The sequence below is a fragment of the Python bivittatus genome, unplaced genomic scaffold, assembly GCF_059951505.1.
Source record: "Python bivittatus isolate LINGU-HERP-01145 unplaced genomic scaffold, Pbiv_v1 ctg000850_np1212, whole genome shotgun sequence".
In the NCBI taxonomy this organism is placed as follows: domain Eukaryota; kingdom Metazoa; phylum Chordata; class Lepidosauria; order Squamata; family Pythonidae; genus Python; species Python bivittatus.
Genome location: NW_028277112.1, coordinates 10,099,535 through 10,117,586, shown reverse-complemented (window position 1 = coordinate 10,117,586; position 18,052 = coordinate 10,099,535). Strand labels below are relative to the sequence as shown.

Sequence of the window (18,052 nt, the reverse complement as noted above, 5' to 3'; positions counted from 1 at the left end):
GAAGCTCTTTGGATATACAGTGGTACCTCTACTTACGAATTTAATCCGTTCCGTGACTCTGATCGCAAGTCGATTTGGTCGCAAGTTGAAGTAAATTTTGCCATAAGCATCAATGTAATTACCGCTAATCCGTTCCGGCGTCTGCGGACCACGCGTCAGGGGCGGAAAAATGGCCGCTGACCACACGTCAGGGGCGGAAAAATGGCTGTTGACCACGTGGAACGGGCAGAAAAATGGCCACGGACCACGTGGCACGGGCAAAAAATGGCCGGGGACCATGTGGCACGGGTGGAAAAATGTCCGGGGGCCATGTGGCATGGGCGGAAAATGGCCGCGGACCATGTGGCACGGGCGGAAAAACGGCTCGTAAGTCGAGGCGAGTTTGTAAGTAGAGGTAAATTTTTGGGACCGGAGCTGATCGTATCTCGAAATTTTCGTAAGTAGGGGCGTTCGTAAGTAGAGGTATCACTGTATCTGCAATATCCTGTCCGAAGAGTTGCACAGAAGTTACAGTTCTATAAAATATAATAGCCATTCAGTGTATGCATACAAATCATTGCTATATTTTAACTTCACTGGACTTGTAGGTAAACTACTGTATCCTTAGCTTTGGTTGACAGACAGGATTTCCATGGTAGTATAGAGAAAGTCTAAAACAAAAAGCTGCAAATAATAATAGAGCACAAATCCCAGCTAAGTGTATAGCTATTCTGGAGAAGACCCAAATGTCTACTATGAAAAATTATTTACTTACAAACTTTTTATACTCTCCCAGTCCATCAACTCGCTGTTAACAATAAAAAAATAAAATAAACAATCCATACATGAAAGTTCAACTACCTTGAACCAGCATAATATAAGTAACAAATGGCTATCCAGGCACTATCAATTTAATGTCCACTTATATATGGGAGCCTTCAGAGCTTTTCAGGATGCCAAGAGCAAAAAATGCTGACATAACTCTGGGGCCATGGTGTTCCACAGTGTCAGAATGACCACAAAGAAGGCTTGTGTATCCAACATTCCTTTCACCTTTCTTAGTGATGGGAAATTCATGTTATTTAGATGGTACAACAACATATAACTCTTTATGTAATAAAGTTTCATATACTGCATAGTTGATGGAACAGAATCCATTTCTTTTTTCACCTATCAGAGTAACAAAACAGCAAGAATTTAGGCAAAAATTTCTAATATGGGCTGATAAAGTAATTGCTATCCCTTGCTGCATCCTTGCCAAGCCCAAGAACAGCTTCCAAAACAAGTTGCTGGGAATAAATATTTCCTATGTAACAGTTCGTTAAGTATACATCAAATAAACAGTTTAACCACACAATTTCCAATCCACACAATCCAATGAGACTGATGAGATAGCAGCTGATGTCTCCTTAATCACCTGGTGAAACATGGGCTGATTTTAGCTCCTTCCCTAGTGATTTGTATTAGGAGTGAAGTACTATGCTTACAACACTGAACTAGAAATGCTCCTACAGCTTTATGTCTGAGGAAACTGAACGCATACTTTATTTTAAATTAGTAAGTTTTCCTTCTAGAAACAATCCTAGCTGTTGAAAAACACTCCTGCAAAGTACATCACTCTTGCTTGATAAGATTATATAAGAGTTTTTTAAAAATTATTTTTCTAAAAAATTTATACATATACAATTAACAGAATTATCTTTAATTTTTTTTAAAAAACCCTTAAAAATTAGAAAAGAGATAATCCCAAATAAATTAAAAATACAAACTAAAAAAAAAGAAAAAAGAAAAGAAAAAATCTACCTTATATTTTATATTTATCAATAGCCACTGGTTTACTAATATACTACTATAATATAATCTGTACAAAATATTATTGTAGAATGTCACAAAATCTCTGCCATGGTAACACATATTCCTACAAATATTGCCTTTTCTAAAACAGATCACACATTTCTGATAACCATTCCTTGACATCTGGAATAATATCATATTTCCAATTTCTCAATATTATAGTTTTAACCATCCACCATGTGTTTGTTAAATATATTATTCTCTGTTAATAATGCTAATAAGAAACACAATTTAAAACAATGTACTTAACCAACATACCAATACAGCATTAGTTCTTATTATATTTAATTTATAATCATACACACACACACACACACACACACATATTATACTCCACTCCACTCCATTCCACTCATATAATCTTGAGCTGTTGTACTAGGAGTAGGGAGACCCAAGTTCTAGTTCTCTCTTAGGCATGAAAGCCAGCTGGTGACTTTGGGCTGGTCACTCAGCCCTAGAAAGGGAAACTGAAAAATCTCTATCTACTGACATTAACTAGACCAGCTTGTAGATAACAGGCTGTTACAATCAGTGAAGAGGACTTCATCCTGCAGGGGTTTGATCTGGACTGATAATATTATAATCATATATAATAATCATATTATTATTATATTTTTATCCTTTTTTTATATATAATTCAAAGCAGCAAACATACCAATACTCCTACCTCCTATTTTTCCCACAACAACAATTCTGTGAGGTGGGCTGGGCAGAGAGAGATTGACTGTCCCAAAATCACCCAGCCAGCTTTCATTCCTAAGAGAGGCCTAGAACTCAGTCTCCTGGTTTCTAGGCCAGCGCCTTAACCACTACACCAAACTGGCTCTCTATTAGCCTACTTTTTGCTAACATTTACTAGAAAGATAGGGCAGATCACAAAAGCAAGTCATAGTTTGCAATCGTGGTACTAAACTGTTTCAGCAAATATTTATATTGTAAATAATAAAATATATGCTGACATGCTAGACTTCAAAATGGTATTTTATTTTTCTTGCAGGTTGATGCAAGTGAATGACAACATTCATAATCTAATACTGGTAAAAAAAATCTGAAAATAAGAACTGTAATTGTTTTTCCTTTTTATATTCTTATCTAAATGCATTTTATTTTAAAATGGGTATTAAAACATCAGTGGTAGTTATGTCCACATAAAAATTTATTTATTCATTTACTTGATTTATTTAGCTGCCCATCTCGCTTTTACATGACTCTATGTGGCTTAGAATAAAACAAATAAAAACATAAAATACATAATAGAAAACAAAAACAAAAACACATAGCAGCCTATCTAACCTATCATCAGCCAGGAGATGGGCTCTAACTCACACACAGGGTCCCAGGCTTGAGTACAAAGCCGTTTTCAAGGCCTTACAAAAGGCCAACAGGGACAGGGCCAATCTAATCTTAGGGGGAATTATGTTCCAAAGTGAGGGTGCCATGACAGAAAAGATCCTCCTTCTGGGCCCCACCAGTCGAACTCCCTAGCTGATGGTACCCGGAGCATGCCCTTCCTGTCAGATCACATAGGATAGGTAGGAACAATTGGGGAGAGACGGTCCCATAAGTAACTCACTCCTAAACTGTGAATGCTACAGAATACAAATTTCCTTCCTTTCAAGAATGCAATGAATTACAACATTATTTCTCTAACAGATAGTCAGACTAAAATTCCACATAAGCATACATATTTGACAGGTCTAAAATGTCTACATATAGTATGTTAATGAAAATATTTTTGTTGATTTTTTTCCAAAGTTGTACTTAACTTTTACACATAACCACATTGTCTTCACCCATTCTTCTTCCCCATCTCATCCCAATTTAAATTCTACATCAGTTTAGCCACTCATGTATCTGATGAAGCGAGCTGTAATTCAAAGAAAGCTTATGCCTTTTAATAAAATATGTTGGTCTGACACTACGATACTCCTTCTGCTTTTAGGCCATCATAGATCAACATAGACCTCCTGCTACAACATTAATATCCATTATCATACCTAACTTCATATATAAAACTGCTGTATTCAAGAATATTTAGTATGTGTTATTTTATTTAAGTTTCCCAGAATTTTAAAAGTCAAATTTAATACTGTATTACATCAAGCACTAAATCAATACAGGCATACCTCATTTTATTGTGCTTCGCAGATATTGCATTTATCAAACAGCACTGCATGCTACAGAGAAATCTTTCGTGAAAGGAAGAGTCAATCGATGCAGCAAACGTCACTGTTGTCTTATTTTAAGATTTTTAAAAAATTAATAGACATTTTTTTAGACATAATGCTATTTTACACTTAATAGAGTACAGTATAGTGTAAACATAACTTTTATATGCACTGGGAAACAAAAAAACTGTGACTCGCTTTATTGCAATATTTGCTTTATTGCGGTGGTCTGGAACCGAACTTACAATATCTCTGAGATATGTATGTACTGTACCTATAATACACACTAGGTATTCCATCAAGCCCACAATCCCCGGATGCCATTTGCCATAGTTAAAATTACAAACCAAAAGTCCAATATACATTAGATAATTTGGTGAGAACATACACACTTGTTCAGTGCTTAAATAAAAAGATGTAAAAACCTAGGGCAATTTTGTAGTTTGTATACTTCTTGAAATACATCTGGTAATGAAAATGCAAGCTAGGTATATTACTGTATAGACAATACTATATACAGCACGTGTGTGTGTGTGTGTGTATAGCTGGGGATCATTCATCACAGGCAGTTGCTTCATTAGTGTAGATACATCCTATTTTTCAGAGCTTTCCACAGCTATGTCTTATTTGAGGAAGTATAATTATTTCAGTTGTGGAAGATCATGACAAGTGTTATATTTTATTAGCATATATCACTCACCCAAATATTCTGCTGTTTTCTCACATTGTTCTGCAAAACTACTGCTTGAAAAAGGCCTATAGAATCACCTATAAAAAGCACGTGTTTTCAAAAATTCCCCATCGAGTTACAATTCCTGGTGTGACTGCATGGAGAGAAATCCTGCAGGCTTAATATTTAATAACTCTTGCATGTTTTCTCACAGTACAACTATAAAACAAATCATTAAAGCTGCGATCCAGTTCGGCACAAAGCCCAGAATACAATGAAGCAATTCAGAGTTTAGTAAAACTCAAGAATTAAGAGGAATGTCTTTAACTTGCCCTGTTTCCAATTTAAAATCCTCCTCAGAATTCTGCCTCTTGTACACTAGTAGGGAACACAGGCCACAAGAAAAAGGAGACAGTGTGTGGTATGGCAAAAAGAGATTTTTTAAAAAAAAGAAATAATGCCATTTGGTACTTGCTCATGTAATACCTTGGTAAGGAAGAGAAGCAGGAGAGCACTGATTAACAGATCTCTGAATCAGGTGATCCTTGTAATCAGTCTCTCTGATCACAAACTTTTAGGTAGATGCCAAAACTATTAAAGCTATAGTAAGCAGAGACACAAAGATGATGTGTACTGTACTATTTATAAAATCTATCATTGTAATCACACCACAGTCTTAGTGAGATCCTCTCCTGAGGGGTAATGCTTTTTGCTGCAAATGACCAAACCACTGATTTTTATTCCAATTTGTCATCTTAATTCCTATCACTTGACTCATTTCCACTTAAATCTCATTTATGCAACTTTCCATTCCTTTCCAATCTTTTCTCTTCTACCCATCAATTTATAAAATATTCAATTTTTTCATTTTAAAAGTTTTTTTGCTTTAGTTGACTGAGCCTCCTCTTTGTTCAATAATTAATTGTACTATTTTTTCTTTTTTCCTTTTACTGTGTAAGTAACTAGGAAAAAAAATGTATATTGTGTTGCACCATCTTGTCTTTTGTAATTTCAAGAAGTGCCTCCCATCATCCCACAAACATGCTACTGACTGATAGGACTGCACACGTGTATTAATAATATTAAGCAGTATTACCCCTATGCCTGTTGTCTCATGCCTTGCATGCCTCTAACACCACTCAGAATCTCCTAAAGAAAGAAAGGAGGCAAAAGTAGATACCAGAGCATAAGAGATACATCTGATTCTTCTTATGGGGAAGAGTTATACTACCCTGTCCCTAAAATTAAAGTTAGCATTTACAACATCTTGTGTCCAGAAAGCTTCAATATTCTAGGAAAGACAAGGAGAAGGATGGCAGTTTCAGCAATTTTTCGTATTATTTTATTCTTACCAGCCCAGAATAAAGAAAAGATAACCTCATGACTCCTGCATTTATGGCAGAAATGGAAAACAAGGTTATAAAAAATTATCTCTTGTGCCCACTCACCAATGTCCCTATCTATCTATCCATCTGTCTATCTATGGAATGATGATAATGGTGCATTGATGGCCACTTGGGAGAAAAATACTTTGGGAGTGGAAAATTACCTTGCAAAAATGATTTCTTTCTTCTCTTAGCCAGCTGTCAGGCCCTCACTATAGGGGTGAGGTTGAAAATAAATATTTTTTCTTTGCCCTTAATATATAAAGAAATTGGAATAGTTAAGATTTGCAGCAACTTTAACATTCCATGTGAGTGAAGGAAACTGTAGTTTGCCATAAACCTAAAACAGATTCTGCACTTAAGCCCAAGGCTTGCATCTAGTAGTCAAATTATGGGTTCCCATATTAGATCTTTGGACCACCTGGATAGCTATATACAAAATGAATTAAAAGATCTGTGTATTTAAAATATTGTGTTGTTACATAACATATGGTTGCCAAATGCAAAGGTTTACTACCAATCTGCCTCCTAGGAACTTTTTACTTCTGCAGCTCCCTAACTAAAGTTTCATTGAAAGTTATACAGGTAGTCTTTGCTTACCACAAATGGGACTGGAATTTAGGTCGCTAAGGAATGCAGTTGTTAAGCAAATTATCACGTGACCACTTCGCTTAGTTCCCGCAATCCTGGCAGTCCTGTTGCTACCATTAAGTGAATGCTCCACTCGTTAGGCAAGGCAACTTCCTGCCCGCTTCCCACAACCAAGTCAGTGGGGAAGCTGGCAGGAAGTCCCTCCGGAGGGAGGGAGCAAGGCAGTGCATGGGAGGGTTGGTTAGGGTGCACGAGGGTGCAGTACAGGTCAGGTGCGCGAGGGCCTCAGAACCGGTCAGATTTTCAGCTCGAGTCGAGAAGCTTCTGAAGCCTCTCCACTCCGTGGCTGAAAATCCTCTGTGGCTGAAAATCCTGCTTTTTCAGCCAGCCCTCAGAGATAAAAGAGACTCCTCTTGGCAGGCGGCAGCGGCTTGCAATTGCCAAGCACCCCACGATCATGTGATTGCCATTTTCAATCTACCCTGCCAGCTTCCCCAGAAAGTCAATCTGAAAGCCGGCAAGGAAGGTCTCAAGCCACTGCCGCCTACTGAGAAGACTCCCTCTCGACTCTGGGGACTGGCTGAAAAAGCCCCATGCCAAGATCTTGCTTGGATTTTGGCATGGAGCTTTTTCAGCCAGCCCCCAGGGACAAGAGGGAGCACTGCAAAGAAGGGGGGGGGAAAGGCTGCTTTCAGCTCTTTTTCCATTCTTCACAGTGTAAAGCCCTCTTTGGAGCTCCTGGGAGGGGGTGGGGCTGACTTTGCGCTATGAAGAACGGAAAAAAAAAGGCTGCTTTCGGCTCTTTTCCCCTTCTTTGTCGTACAAAGCCAACCCCATAGGGTCTAGCAGCTAGGCCGGGCACAACTTGTGCAAGAAGACGGCAGTGAAAGTCAGCTGGGCTGACAGGGCACAGGGCGGCAGGGGGCCAAAAGGGCAGAGATGGGGGGGTAGATAGGTGGGTGGGTGAGTTGAAGCACCCCTGCAGTCATAAGTGGGGGCGAGCTGCCAAGTGCCTGAATTTTGATCATGTGACTGCAGGGGCACTGCAATAGTTATAATTTTGGGCACAGGTCGTAAGTCTATTAATTCAGGACCATTGTAATTTCAAAGGGTCGCTGAACGAATGGTTGTTAAGCGAGGACTACCTGTATAACTAAGTACAGGTAGTCCTTGAGTTATGACGGCAATTGGGACCAAAATTTCTGTTGCTAAACAATGCAGTCATAAACCGCAACATCACGTGACCACATCGCCTAGCAACAGCAATCCTGGCTGCCATTGTAACAGGACCATGCAGGTTGTTAAGCAGGAAGATGCAGGAGTCCCAGGCAAGGAGCATGGCAGATCTGGGGGCACTGCAGGGAGTGCCATGGGCAGGCACTAGGGAGTGCAGGCAAGCTGGCGGGGACCATGGGTGAGTCAGTGGGGTGTGCTCCATAGTGGGGCTCCTTGGGGAAAAAAAGTGGTGAGAGTGACTTACAGGAGCAACTTGCAACTTTCCCTGCCAGCTTCCCCATTGACTTTGTTTGTGGGAAGCCAGCAAGGAAGGTCGCAAATGGCGATAACATGCCCACGGGGACAATACAATGGCCGCAGCTTAATGGACTGGTCCTAAGTCACCCTCATTCAGCAACATCATAATTTTGAGTGGTCACTGAATGAGTGGTCATAACTCGAGGACTACCTGTAGATCCTCCAACATTAAGGTAAACTGATTCGGGAAAAAAATAGGAAAACCTATCTGACAGGGCGGGTATTGTGTAGATCTATGTTCACTGCTGACCTTTCCAATGATGCAATCTTGACTTTAGGGCTAGATCAAGCTAGATCAATATTAAGGCAAAGGATCTTAGACATACAGTAGAAGGCCAAACAGAAATTGCTCCTTTCTCTCATAACTTATTTGTAAATTATTAAATTTTAGCTCCCAAACCAGCTTCATATTTATATCACATCACAATTCCCAAATTCAGAAGAGCTTTAACTTTAGCTTGATTTAATGCTCTCCCCCCAGCTGTTTTAGAAGGGAAACACAGAAAAACCCCTTATGAAACTCAACACTGCCCTTGTGATATGGGTGCCACTGAAACCACAGCCCATGTTCTTTTGTACTGCTAGATCTACAAGGACATTTGCCCCCACTGATTACCCTTTTTTTATCTAAATTTCAGGGGCACTCCAATAATTTTTATTTGCATTATTTATTAGATAACCAGGATAAATCTATCTTTAAAAGTAGCAAAATTTTGCTACATTATGTGTAAGCTTTACCCACAAATGGTTGCCAGTAGTCATTGATGTCAGGGGTTAACTTTGCTTTGTTTGTTTTACTGAATGTATTTTTATTGATCAGTGACAAAAATAAAGTTTCTGTCTGTCTGTCTCTCTCGAGCTTCTGAAGAAAAAATAGAATATAAATTAGCCAAAATAAAATCTATATAATTCATTTATTTTACAATATTTATACACTATACCAATCTTCAGACTCTGGGCAGTATAAAAAAAACAATTATTAAATTATTAAAAGGAAACACATAAGCATAAAGAAAACTAGATGGACTGCTTAAAATATTTCTCGTTGCTAAAGGCCTGCTGGAAAAGAATGTCAGAAAGGGCTATGCATACTACCAGGACATATTTCACAATGCAGGGGCTGCTATGGAAAAGGTTTTCCTTTTGGTCCACAGACCTCTTACTTCATATGAGGGTGGGACCTTCAACAAGCTCTCTGTTGATGACCAGACCAGAAATGTGTAGTCATGTTAGTGAGGTAGCCCCAATCTAACCCAGTGCCATGTGATATGGGGCTTTATAGGGAATTGCCAGAATTCTGAATTGGGCCCAGAGATCTATTGATAGAAGCAACCATAAAATTAGTGTAACTGTTACATCTTGGCAATCAGGTTTCAGACCAGGGTACATCATGAAAACTGTACTGGTTGTACTTCTGGATGATCTTTCAAACAGACTGGGATACGGACACTGTAAGCCTATCCTTCTGGATTGCCCTGGGGGATTGGAGGCATACTATTCTACAGTGGTCCTTCCTGAGGTGGTCGTTCCAATTGTGGGGGGTGAGGTGGGAGAAAGATCTCCTTGGAGACCTCTACTTTGTTCTCTAATCTCTCCACGTCTTTTAACATGGAACTATGGGGGGAGGGGGGTGTCATCTGTTGAAAGGAATCTGGTATATGCTTATGATAACCAGTTATACATCTTGGCTTTGGATCAAACAGGTGATGTAGCAGAAGTGTTGACCCAGTGCCTGGATGAGGACCTGAATGAATACCTCCAAGATGTACTGAATTTGGTTTCTGTGGATCAAACAATTCCATGAAAATATCATTTTTGACTCTGAAAAGAGTTCTACTTCCCATTCAGAGATAGTTTGCAAACTGAGGGTCCCCTTGGACTACAACTCTTGATCAATAAGTAGATGGCAGCTGCAGCCAGGAGGGCTTTTATACAGCTATGTCTTGTGTGCCAAATCTGGCCATTTCTGGGCTGGGAAATCCTGCTCAATCACTTGTGCCTCAGTTACCTCCTGCTTAGATGACTGTAATATTCCATACATGGGGCTACCCTTAGAAAGGATTTAGAAGGTACAGTTAATACAAAATGCAGCAGCCCGTACAGTGATAGGTGTACCCCAATATAGTCACATGACCCCACTGTTTCAGGAGCTGCATTGGTTCCTGATTGGCTTCTGAATGCAATTCAAGCTGCTGCTTGTCATCTTTAAGGCCCTCCATGGCTCTGGTTATCTGGAGAACTACTTTCTACCACATCTATCTGCCCATCTGATCAAGTAATATACTGTCAACTTCTTCCAGGTCCCAACTATATGAGAATGCCATCTGATGATGCTTCAGAAGCAGGAATTTTGGTCACTGTTTCCATTATCTGGAATTCCCTCCCTATGGAGATCCAGTCTTCTCCTTACCACCTGTGGACAACAGTTAAGACCTGGTTATTCCATTGAGCTAAGGAGAAGGGAGTGCTGTGATTGATGATTTGAATTTAGCGAACACATGTTTTTGTATATATTTTTTGTATAATTTTGATAACTGCATTTGGTTATTTTATTAGTGGGTATATTTATTATTTTGGGAGAGGGTTGGTGGTGTTTCTGATTGTTAGCTGCCCAGAGCTTTCAAGAATGGATGGCACACAGATAAAGCAAATAAATGAATAATGGGGTTCCCAGAGGAGGCATCTGGCTGCTCTATCCAGCATCAATTCCTGCTTCCAAGCTGACTTCAAAGGCAGCGCCATGTATAACTTACTGCAGTATTCATATGGTAATCAAAATAAAATAAAAAATTCTCATGTATATTGGCCACGTCCCTTTAGCCTTTGATTCATTCCCAATGAATTTGGAGGTGCTTATTCCCATATAAATACATATGGATTGGAACTCACAGTTCCACATACTGCTACAGGATACAAAAATATAATTATTTAATGGGGAAACAAATCACAATTCCATAATGCATTATATTTTTATGGGTGTTCTATTTATGCATCCAGACATTATAATCATGGAAGAATTATAAACCAGTAAGAAAATTAGATGCCACAATACTTAAACCTGGAGTAGTAAGTTTATACTACTGAAATGTAACCTTTTTCTCACATGACTCTCACAATCAAGCTAATAATGTATGCCATACTATAAGTATAATCTTTATCTATTTTTTAAACTGTAGAATTTAAAATTTCCTTTAGAGGCATCTTGCTTGAAACTTCACATAATATAAACATGTGACAAAAAATTAAATTGCAACCCAGTTATGAATACTGTATCAAAACTAAACCTTGAGATTCATATTCCCTCCCCTACAGTTCCCAAATTAAAACATATTAGACCAATATTTCCTAACAAAGTTGTGCTGGAATAGTCCTTAATATATACATCAGACTTCATCATCTAGAGCATATACACCAGACTGCAAATTTGTTTGCATCCTGAAATCTCAAATGCACATACTGGAAAACAGCTTTCAGTTTTAGATCATCTTCTGTAATTATATTTATAACTGCATTGTGAAGTACTGTAATCAGTTAAACATTTTTACACACAAGGCTTAGAAAATTACTTTCACATTTCTTTACTAAATACAATCACTATTCTACAGTTTGAAAAGAAAATAAATATAATATCTAGTTCTACCAAATAGCAGAAATAATTTTCTCAAGAGTTTTATTAATATATTATTACATCTGAAATTCCCAGATACTGGGAATTTCTAGTATCAACTCTAGACATAAAGCATACTGTTTCATAAATATCTGTATAATTCATCCTGAATCACATCTACAAAGAAAAGTATACAAAATATCACTTTAAAATTTTACACTATTAAGACAAAATCAATTAAATTTTGGAAGCGGGAATCTTTTTCTATATATTGGTGTGTGTATAAATAATTACTAATATGTTAACAAAAGTGTTTAATTTTTCCCTTTAAAAAAAACAAAACCCAAATAAATCCCATCTACAACTCTGCTTACCAAAAGGAAAATCTTGCCCTACCAAGGAAGAACTTGCATTCAACGCCATAGATGTTTCAAGAATTTTGTTAGAACTTTTTCAGATTAAAAAGATGGTGGACAGTATTTATTTATTGTTTTGTTATTTATATTAATTTCATTATTGTATTAATTTCCTGCCCCTTATATGGGATATTTATATCTTACCCTTTTATACATAAGAAAGCAATAAAACATATAAAGCTTTATTTAGAACAATGTGTCACTGGAGGTAGTATATACAACAGTGATTTTCAAAATGCTACTTCAAATGTATTTTTCAGATTACACAATAACTAAAATCATTTATGAAGCTCTCTGCAGACTGTTTAATACTTTTGTAGTGATTCTATGTTGACTTAAAAGCCAAGCTCCACTGAGTTTGCACATCTAAGTATACAGTATTCTAGCCCAGACAGGGCTATCCCACGGAAGCAGAGAAAAAGAATCTGTGGTAAAGGACCCACCAAATTTAAATTCCAACTGATACCAATTGGTGGCAGAGGGAGGGGCACACAGTTTTCCACTTTTTTATTAACATGCAATTTCCAGGGCTAGAATATTTCTACCATATTTTAGGGATTTGTCTAGGGGAGATGTGAGTTTGGATTTCCCAATCTTCCCCCAAATTACCCCTTTACATTTCTTGCACTATCATTTCACAGTACCAGACTTGTCAGCAACCAATGCAGAAAGACTTTGTGAGCAGACCTCCCACAATGGCTGCAAAGAGGTAAAGCTCTGCAGGTGTGCAGTATCTGGATCTGGTATGGGCCTTTCTGTACCCATCAGCAGCTCCTTAAAAAAACCATATCTTTTCCTCAATTCAGAAAAACAGGCATTTCAGTTAATGAGGTTGAAACAAGCGGCTATATCCTATTGCCACCTCTTTAACTCTAAGAGATATTGTCCTGTCCCTGCACAAATAACATGCAAGTCCAGGAAACTGAATGGTTCTTTTAAGGAGCAGCCTGTACAGCTAAGGTGTCTGTTTCAGATCCAAATACTGCACACCTTTATGAAGCTGTTTTATTGTACAGCTCTGCGAGCACAGCCTTATGACTTTGCTTGTTACAATTATATTTACTCATCCTGTTAGTAAGGCACCTGTACACATGATATTTAAAATCCAAAAGAGCATACAGTTAACCCTTGATTTAATGGACTAATTGGGCAGAGGGGTTATCCATTAATAATAATAATTTATTAAACATGCACATCGCCCGACTCAATGACTCCTGTATGCCACCTGACTCTCAACAATCAAATAATTACATTGAAATCAATAAAAGATAAAGGCATTACTCCCAAATGTCCATTTAATCTAATTTCACAGCAATTAGCAACAACATTATGCAAATGACAGAAATTATCTCATTTTTGTCAATTCATATCATTTGCATAACATAAACTTAAATTAACATAATTTAAATGCCTCTCTTGAAATACTCTGGGTACAGCAGATTTGTCCATTATTTTATTTTTCAAGGAGAAGTCTTCTCACAATCGTTTTAAAAAAGTAATTATAGGGATACTACTGGAAAAACACAACATGTAGATTCAAATAGTTCTAATTTGTCATCAATAGGCCCTTTTCAGGGAAGGAACACAGTAGGGGGATGGATACATCCATATCCTCCAGAAAGGCACTAAATCATTTCAATTTTGCATGTAGCCTGGGTTTGTTATGAGATCAGCTTTGGTCATCCTAAGGGAGGGAGGAAGGAAGGAAGGAAGGTTTTACTAATTCTCTTGAAGCCTTTGGTGGCATTTAATACCATCTAAGCATAAGACAAATCTAAACAACTACTACTCTTCTCTGCTTTAATTTCTTAATAGTTTTGATCTTATACTTAGAAACCCAAATAGTCTTCAGGGTTCGAAATTCATTTTAGCAAATGAGGCTGTAGGGCAACTATGCGCCACCTCAATAAACTCAACTGTTAATAGATGAACAATTTTTATCTAGTTTTGTGCAATGTCCTGTCCATAAAAAGGGCCTCTGAAGTCTCTTTGGAAATAAGAAGTCACTGGATTTTGCACTAGCTGCAATGGATGATGTGAAACATATTTTGCTTCTTTGAAAAGCTAAACCCATTCTGCTTTTAAGTACATTACAAAAAGCTGGTTTAAACCTTTGCAGTCTTAAATACTTAAAGCTTCTCAGTCCCCACATGAACCTGCTCTGATGTCAGGATCACCATCTATGCTCCTTTTCAAAGTTAATCCATTATCAGAATACATATCACTTCTTTTATTCATCAGAAAATATCTATTTAAAAACTTTTTTGCCCAGACTCAATAGACACATAGAGACATTTTAATGTCAGAGACAGGTGACCGGATGCAAAGGATGACAATTTATTTATATCAGCTATTTCAGAGAGATGTTACTACAATTTTTGTTATTTTACATCTAATATGACAAGCTTTGCATACAAAGTATGCATAACTTCATGGTAGGATAGTAACCTTTATATGCAGAAAATTCTATTTTCAATCCTGGACATTTTAACATAGGACAGGTAAAAGAAAGAAAAGTAATACCAGGAGAATCAAATAATACTAGTCTATAAGAAGTACCAGTCTCAGACAGCTATTTAACTTCTAAAGAAAAGGATCCTACAAGAGAATATAGAAGAATATAAGGGGAGAGCAGACAGAAACAAACCTGTCTGGCTATAAGAATATAGTTAAAAGAGAAGCAAGCCTCATACAGCATCTTGGGTTTCAAGCTTGGATTCCTTAAGTAAAAATGTTGAGGACTGTTAAAGATATGGTTAAGCTTTCCAAAAATGCCCACTTTGGGAAGCTTCAGATAGAGGCGAAGGAAAACTGTCAAATGTACGCCTTGGTGCTTCTTTTTATTTTCAAGTGGAAGGGCGGGGAAAAGACTTAGTCTCAGGTTTTCAGTTTTTCCAGGCAAGCAGGCAGTTGACTAAGCAAGGCAGCTTCCAACGGGATGCGGGAAGAGAAAGAGGCGGCGCAAAGAAACTTTCAGGACTTGCCCAGAGTTTGACATACACAACACACTTCCACTTGGGTGCGGTGCTGGAAACCGAGACTTTTGGGAAGAATCCCCATCTCAATCATTCGACTAGATGGGGCGGGGGGGGTGAATACTCACTGGTTAGTGGGGGGCGCGTTCAGTGGGATGGCCACCTCCTCTTCTTCGTACTCAGGCCCGTCGACAGAGTCGCCTTCATCCACGGTGCTCAGTCCCCCGGCCGGAAGCGGCGGCTGCGGAGGCGGCGGCAGCGGAGGGAAGCCCCCGGCAGTGTTGACGGCGGCTCCGCCACTCTCGGAAAGCGGCAATGCCGCCGGTGGCGGCCCCTTGGACATCTCCGCAGGGACAGGCCTGGAGCCCACCGCGAGCGAGCCCGGGCCGGGAGAGGCGTTCAGGCCGGAGCCCCCGAGAAGAACCGCGGCCGCGGTCTTGCTGCTCCCGCTACGGGGGACAGCGTTGGCGGCTGGTGGGCAGTGTCCTCCTGGCTCTCCGGCCGCTCCCGAGCTCCCCTCTTCGCCGCCAGCCTCGGCCGCCGCCATCATGCTGCTCCGGCTCCTCCCACCCCTTCCCCGCCTCTGCTGGGGCAGCCCGCGGCCGGGAGGAGGCGGCCAAGAGGCGCAGGGGGAGAGAGAGATGTCCCCCGCCTTCGCCTCAGCGGGGAAGGGAGGAACCGGCGGACCTTCGCTGCCGAGGACGCGGAACGGGAACAATAGGAGAGCCGCCCGGCTAGCGAAGGACTCGAGTCAGTACCCCGGGGAGCGTGACATGCCGCCTCTGCCTCTGGCACCGAAGGCGGCGGCGACTCTTCAGCGTCTCACAGGCTCCCTTAGCCAGCCTCCCTTGTTGGGTTCGGGGGGGGGGGGGCTGCTTTTGAGGCTGCAGCGCCTCTCGCCTTTTCAGTTGCCGCTCCTCTCCTACCCCCTTTTTCCAGGGCGCATGCGCGTCCTCTCGGCGGCCACTGTTTGCCACGAGGAAAAGCGCGGAGAGAACTTCTGCAGGAGCGGCTGTGCCCGGCGAAAGCCATTCTCGGGGCGAGCGGAGGGCAGGAGGTGCCCCTGGTGCTCTGGGAAAAAGAAGGTGCGACGAACAACTAAGGGAGCGCCTCGTTTCCGAGTGTCAGAACTTGAAGGAGGGTAGTACTGTTGAGGAAACAGCAGAGTCTGCCATCCTAATCGGATTGCGGAGACATAGATTTAGAGTCCGTGAAATATAAAGGCTTCCTAAGAGACGCGAAACGATCTCTGGTCCACGAAAGTCTCTGCCATATTTTAAATATGTTAGCTTTTGAAGTGCGAGTGCCACCTGTGACTTTGTACAGTAGTTAAGGGGGCAAAGAAAGGGGCCATCCCTCGCCACGCAATCGGTATCATGATACAGATGAATCAGTGGGTGTGGCAAGAACTTTTGTGGACCGTGGTCCTCTGGTTCACAAAATTGAAGCCAAGTTAAATGTGATAATATGCCTTAAGATTGTGCGTTAATGTGCCTGTGTTTTCTTGCTTGCTGCAAGGTACCAATAGGATTATTGCTGGCCTTGGTTCCCTCAGCCCAGGCTTCTCTTTGGACGTAACCCCAATAAATGTCATCCAGATCAGCAAACACAGGTCTGTATATACTTAACTGGGTATAAACCTCTCTGAGCAATGTGGCCCTTATTTCAAAGACATCTTGGCTATAACTGGGTTGCAAAAGCATCTGAGGAAAATGTGTTCTGGGCACATTTATTCATTTTTCAGTTCTTATATCCTGCACAACTCAAAAGGTTCTGGGTAGGTTACAGCATGTCGAACTTGTAAAAGAAACCATAAAATAAAAATATAAAAGCAGTAACAATGAATCAACAGTAATATATCAACCCTTTCCCAAAATATACATCAGTAGGCTTGGCAGAAGTTGCAGTATTCCACTTGTTAGGACTGGAGCCGAGGCTCCATTCTCTAAAGCCAAAGGTATAAGTTGCATTACTGTATTATAGTTGTTTTCAAAATGATTTGATTTCAGTTTGTATGTTAAAGTGTTAATATATTCCTATTATCTGGTATTTCAGAAACGCATTTTGCTAGAAATTTTTTTCACATAGAACAGGCCAGTTAATAGGGCTCAGAAGATGCAAAAGTGAAGGACTCATCCAAATCTGTAGGTGATAAAGAAGCTTCTCCCCACCCCACCGCTTCCTTTTGTTTTTCCAAGATTTTTTTTTCTCCAGCTTTTGGAAACAAATGATGCATATTCTGTTGCCTCTCTATTTAGAAAACAGGAAGATTTCAGGTCCTGCATTTCCAAAATTGCCTCCATTCTTCCACAGCACACTTTTCAATCTCCACCTCTCCCACTTTTGTTGTTGTTGGCTTTACCCACATTGGATTTCTGGCATAGGAATTGCAAAGCCTTGGAAGTTTATATAGGGGTTACAGAGGGGTTTCTGAATACAGGCCTCTTCCCAGCTGAAATGTAGGAACTGCAGTCTGTCCTATGGTCCTTCAGATTCCATGATCCTCTGGTCTTGGGATCCTGGCATTAACCGAATGAAAACAGGTATTTTGCCATTTCAGACCTGGAGTTCTAGAAATAAATTTCCATACAATCAAAGATGATACCCTTTTTGAAAGCAGAAGAGATTTTTTTATATCAGTTTGTTCAGTTGGGTATTCAGACACGAGTAAGAAATGTTATGGGGCGTTTTTACTATTTGATCCATTGGGATTCATTAGCAATATCAGTCTGGCTATCTGAATCAAGTTAGCAGAGAACTTTGGGCATGACAGGCTCTATTGATAAAAACCCTGGTTTGAGCTTCTAGTTATATAATGAAGAAATCTATGATATGGTACAAATTATTTATTTAATTATTGGATTGAACAAAGAA

The 18,052-nt window shown here is 39.8% G+C and overlaps 1 protein-coding gene across 1 annotated transcript in view; it reads right to left on the bottom strand.

The window, feature by feature from the left end:
* The window catches only part of RASA1 (RAS p21 protein activator 1), a 53,626-nt gene extending 37,835 nt beyond the window's left edge, over positions 1–15,791 (bottom strand). The window contains exon 1 of the mRNA XM_025171853.2: positions 15,307–15,791. Coding sequence (XP_025027621.2) covers positions 15,307–15,728 — 422 coding nt within the window. The 5' untranslated portion in view covers positions 15,729–15,791. The remainder of the gene's footprint in view (positions 1–15,306) is intronic.
* Positions 15,792–18,052: the final 2,261 nt, after the last annotated feature.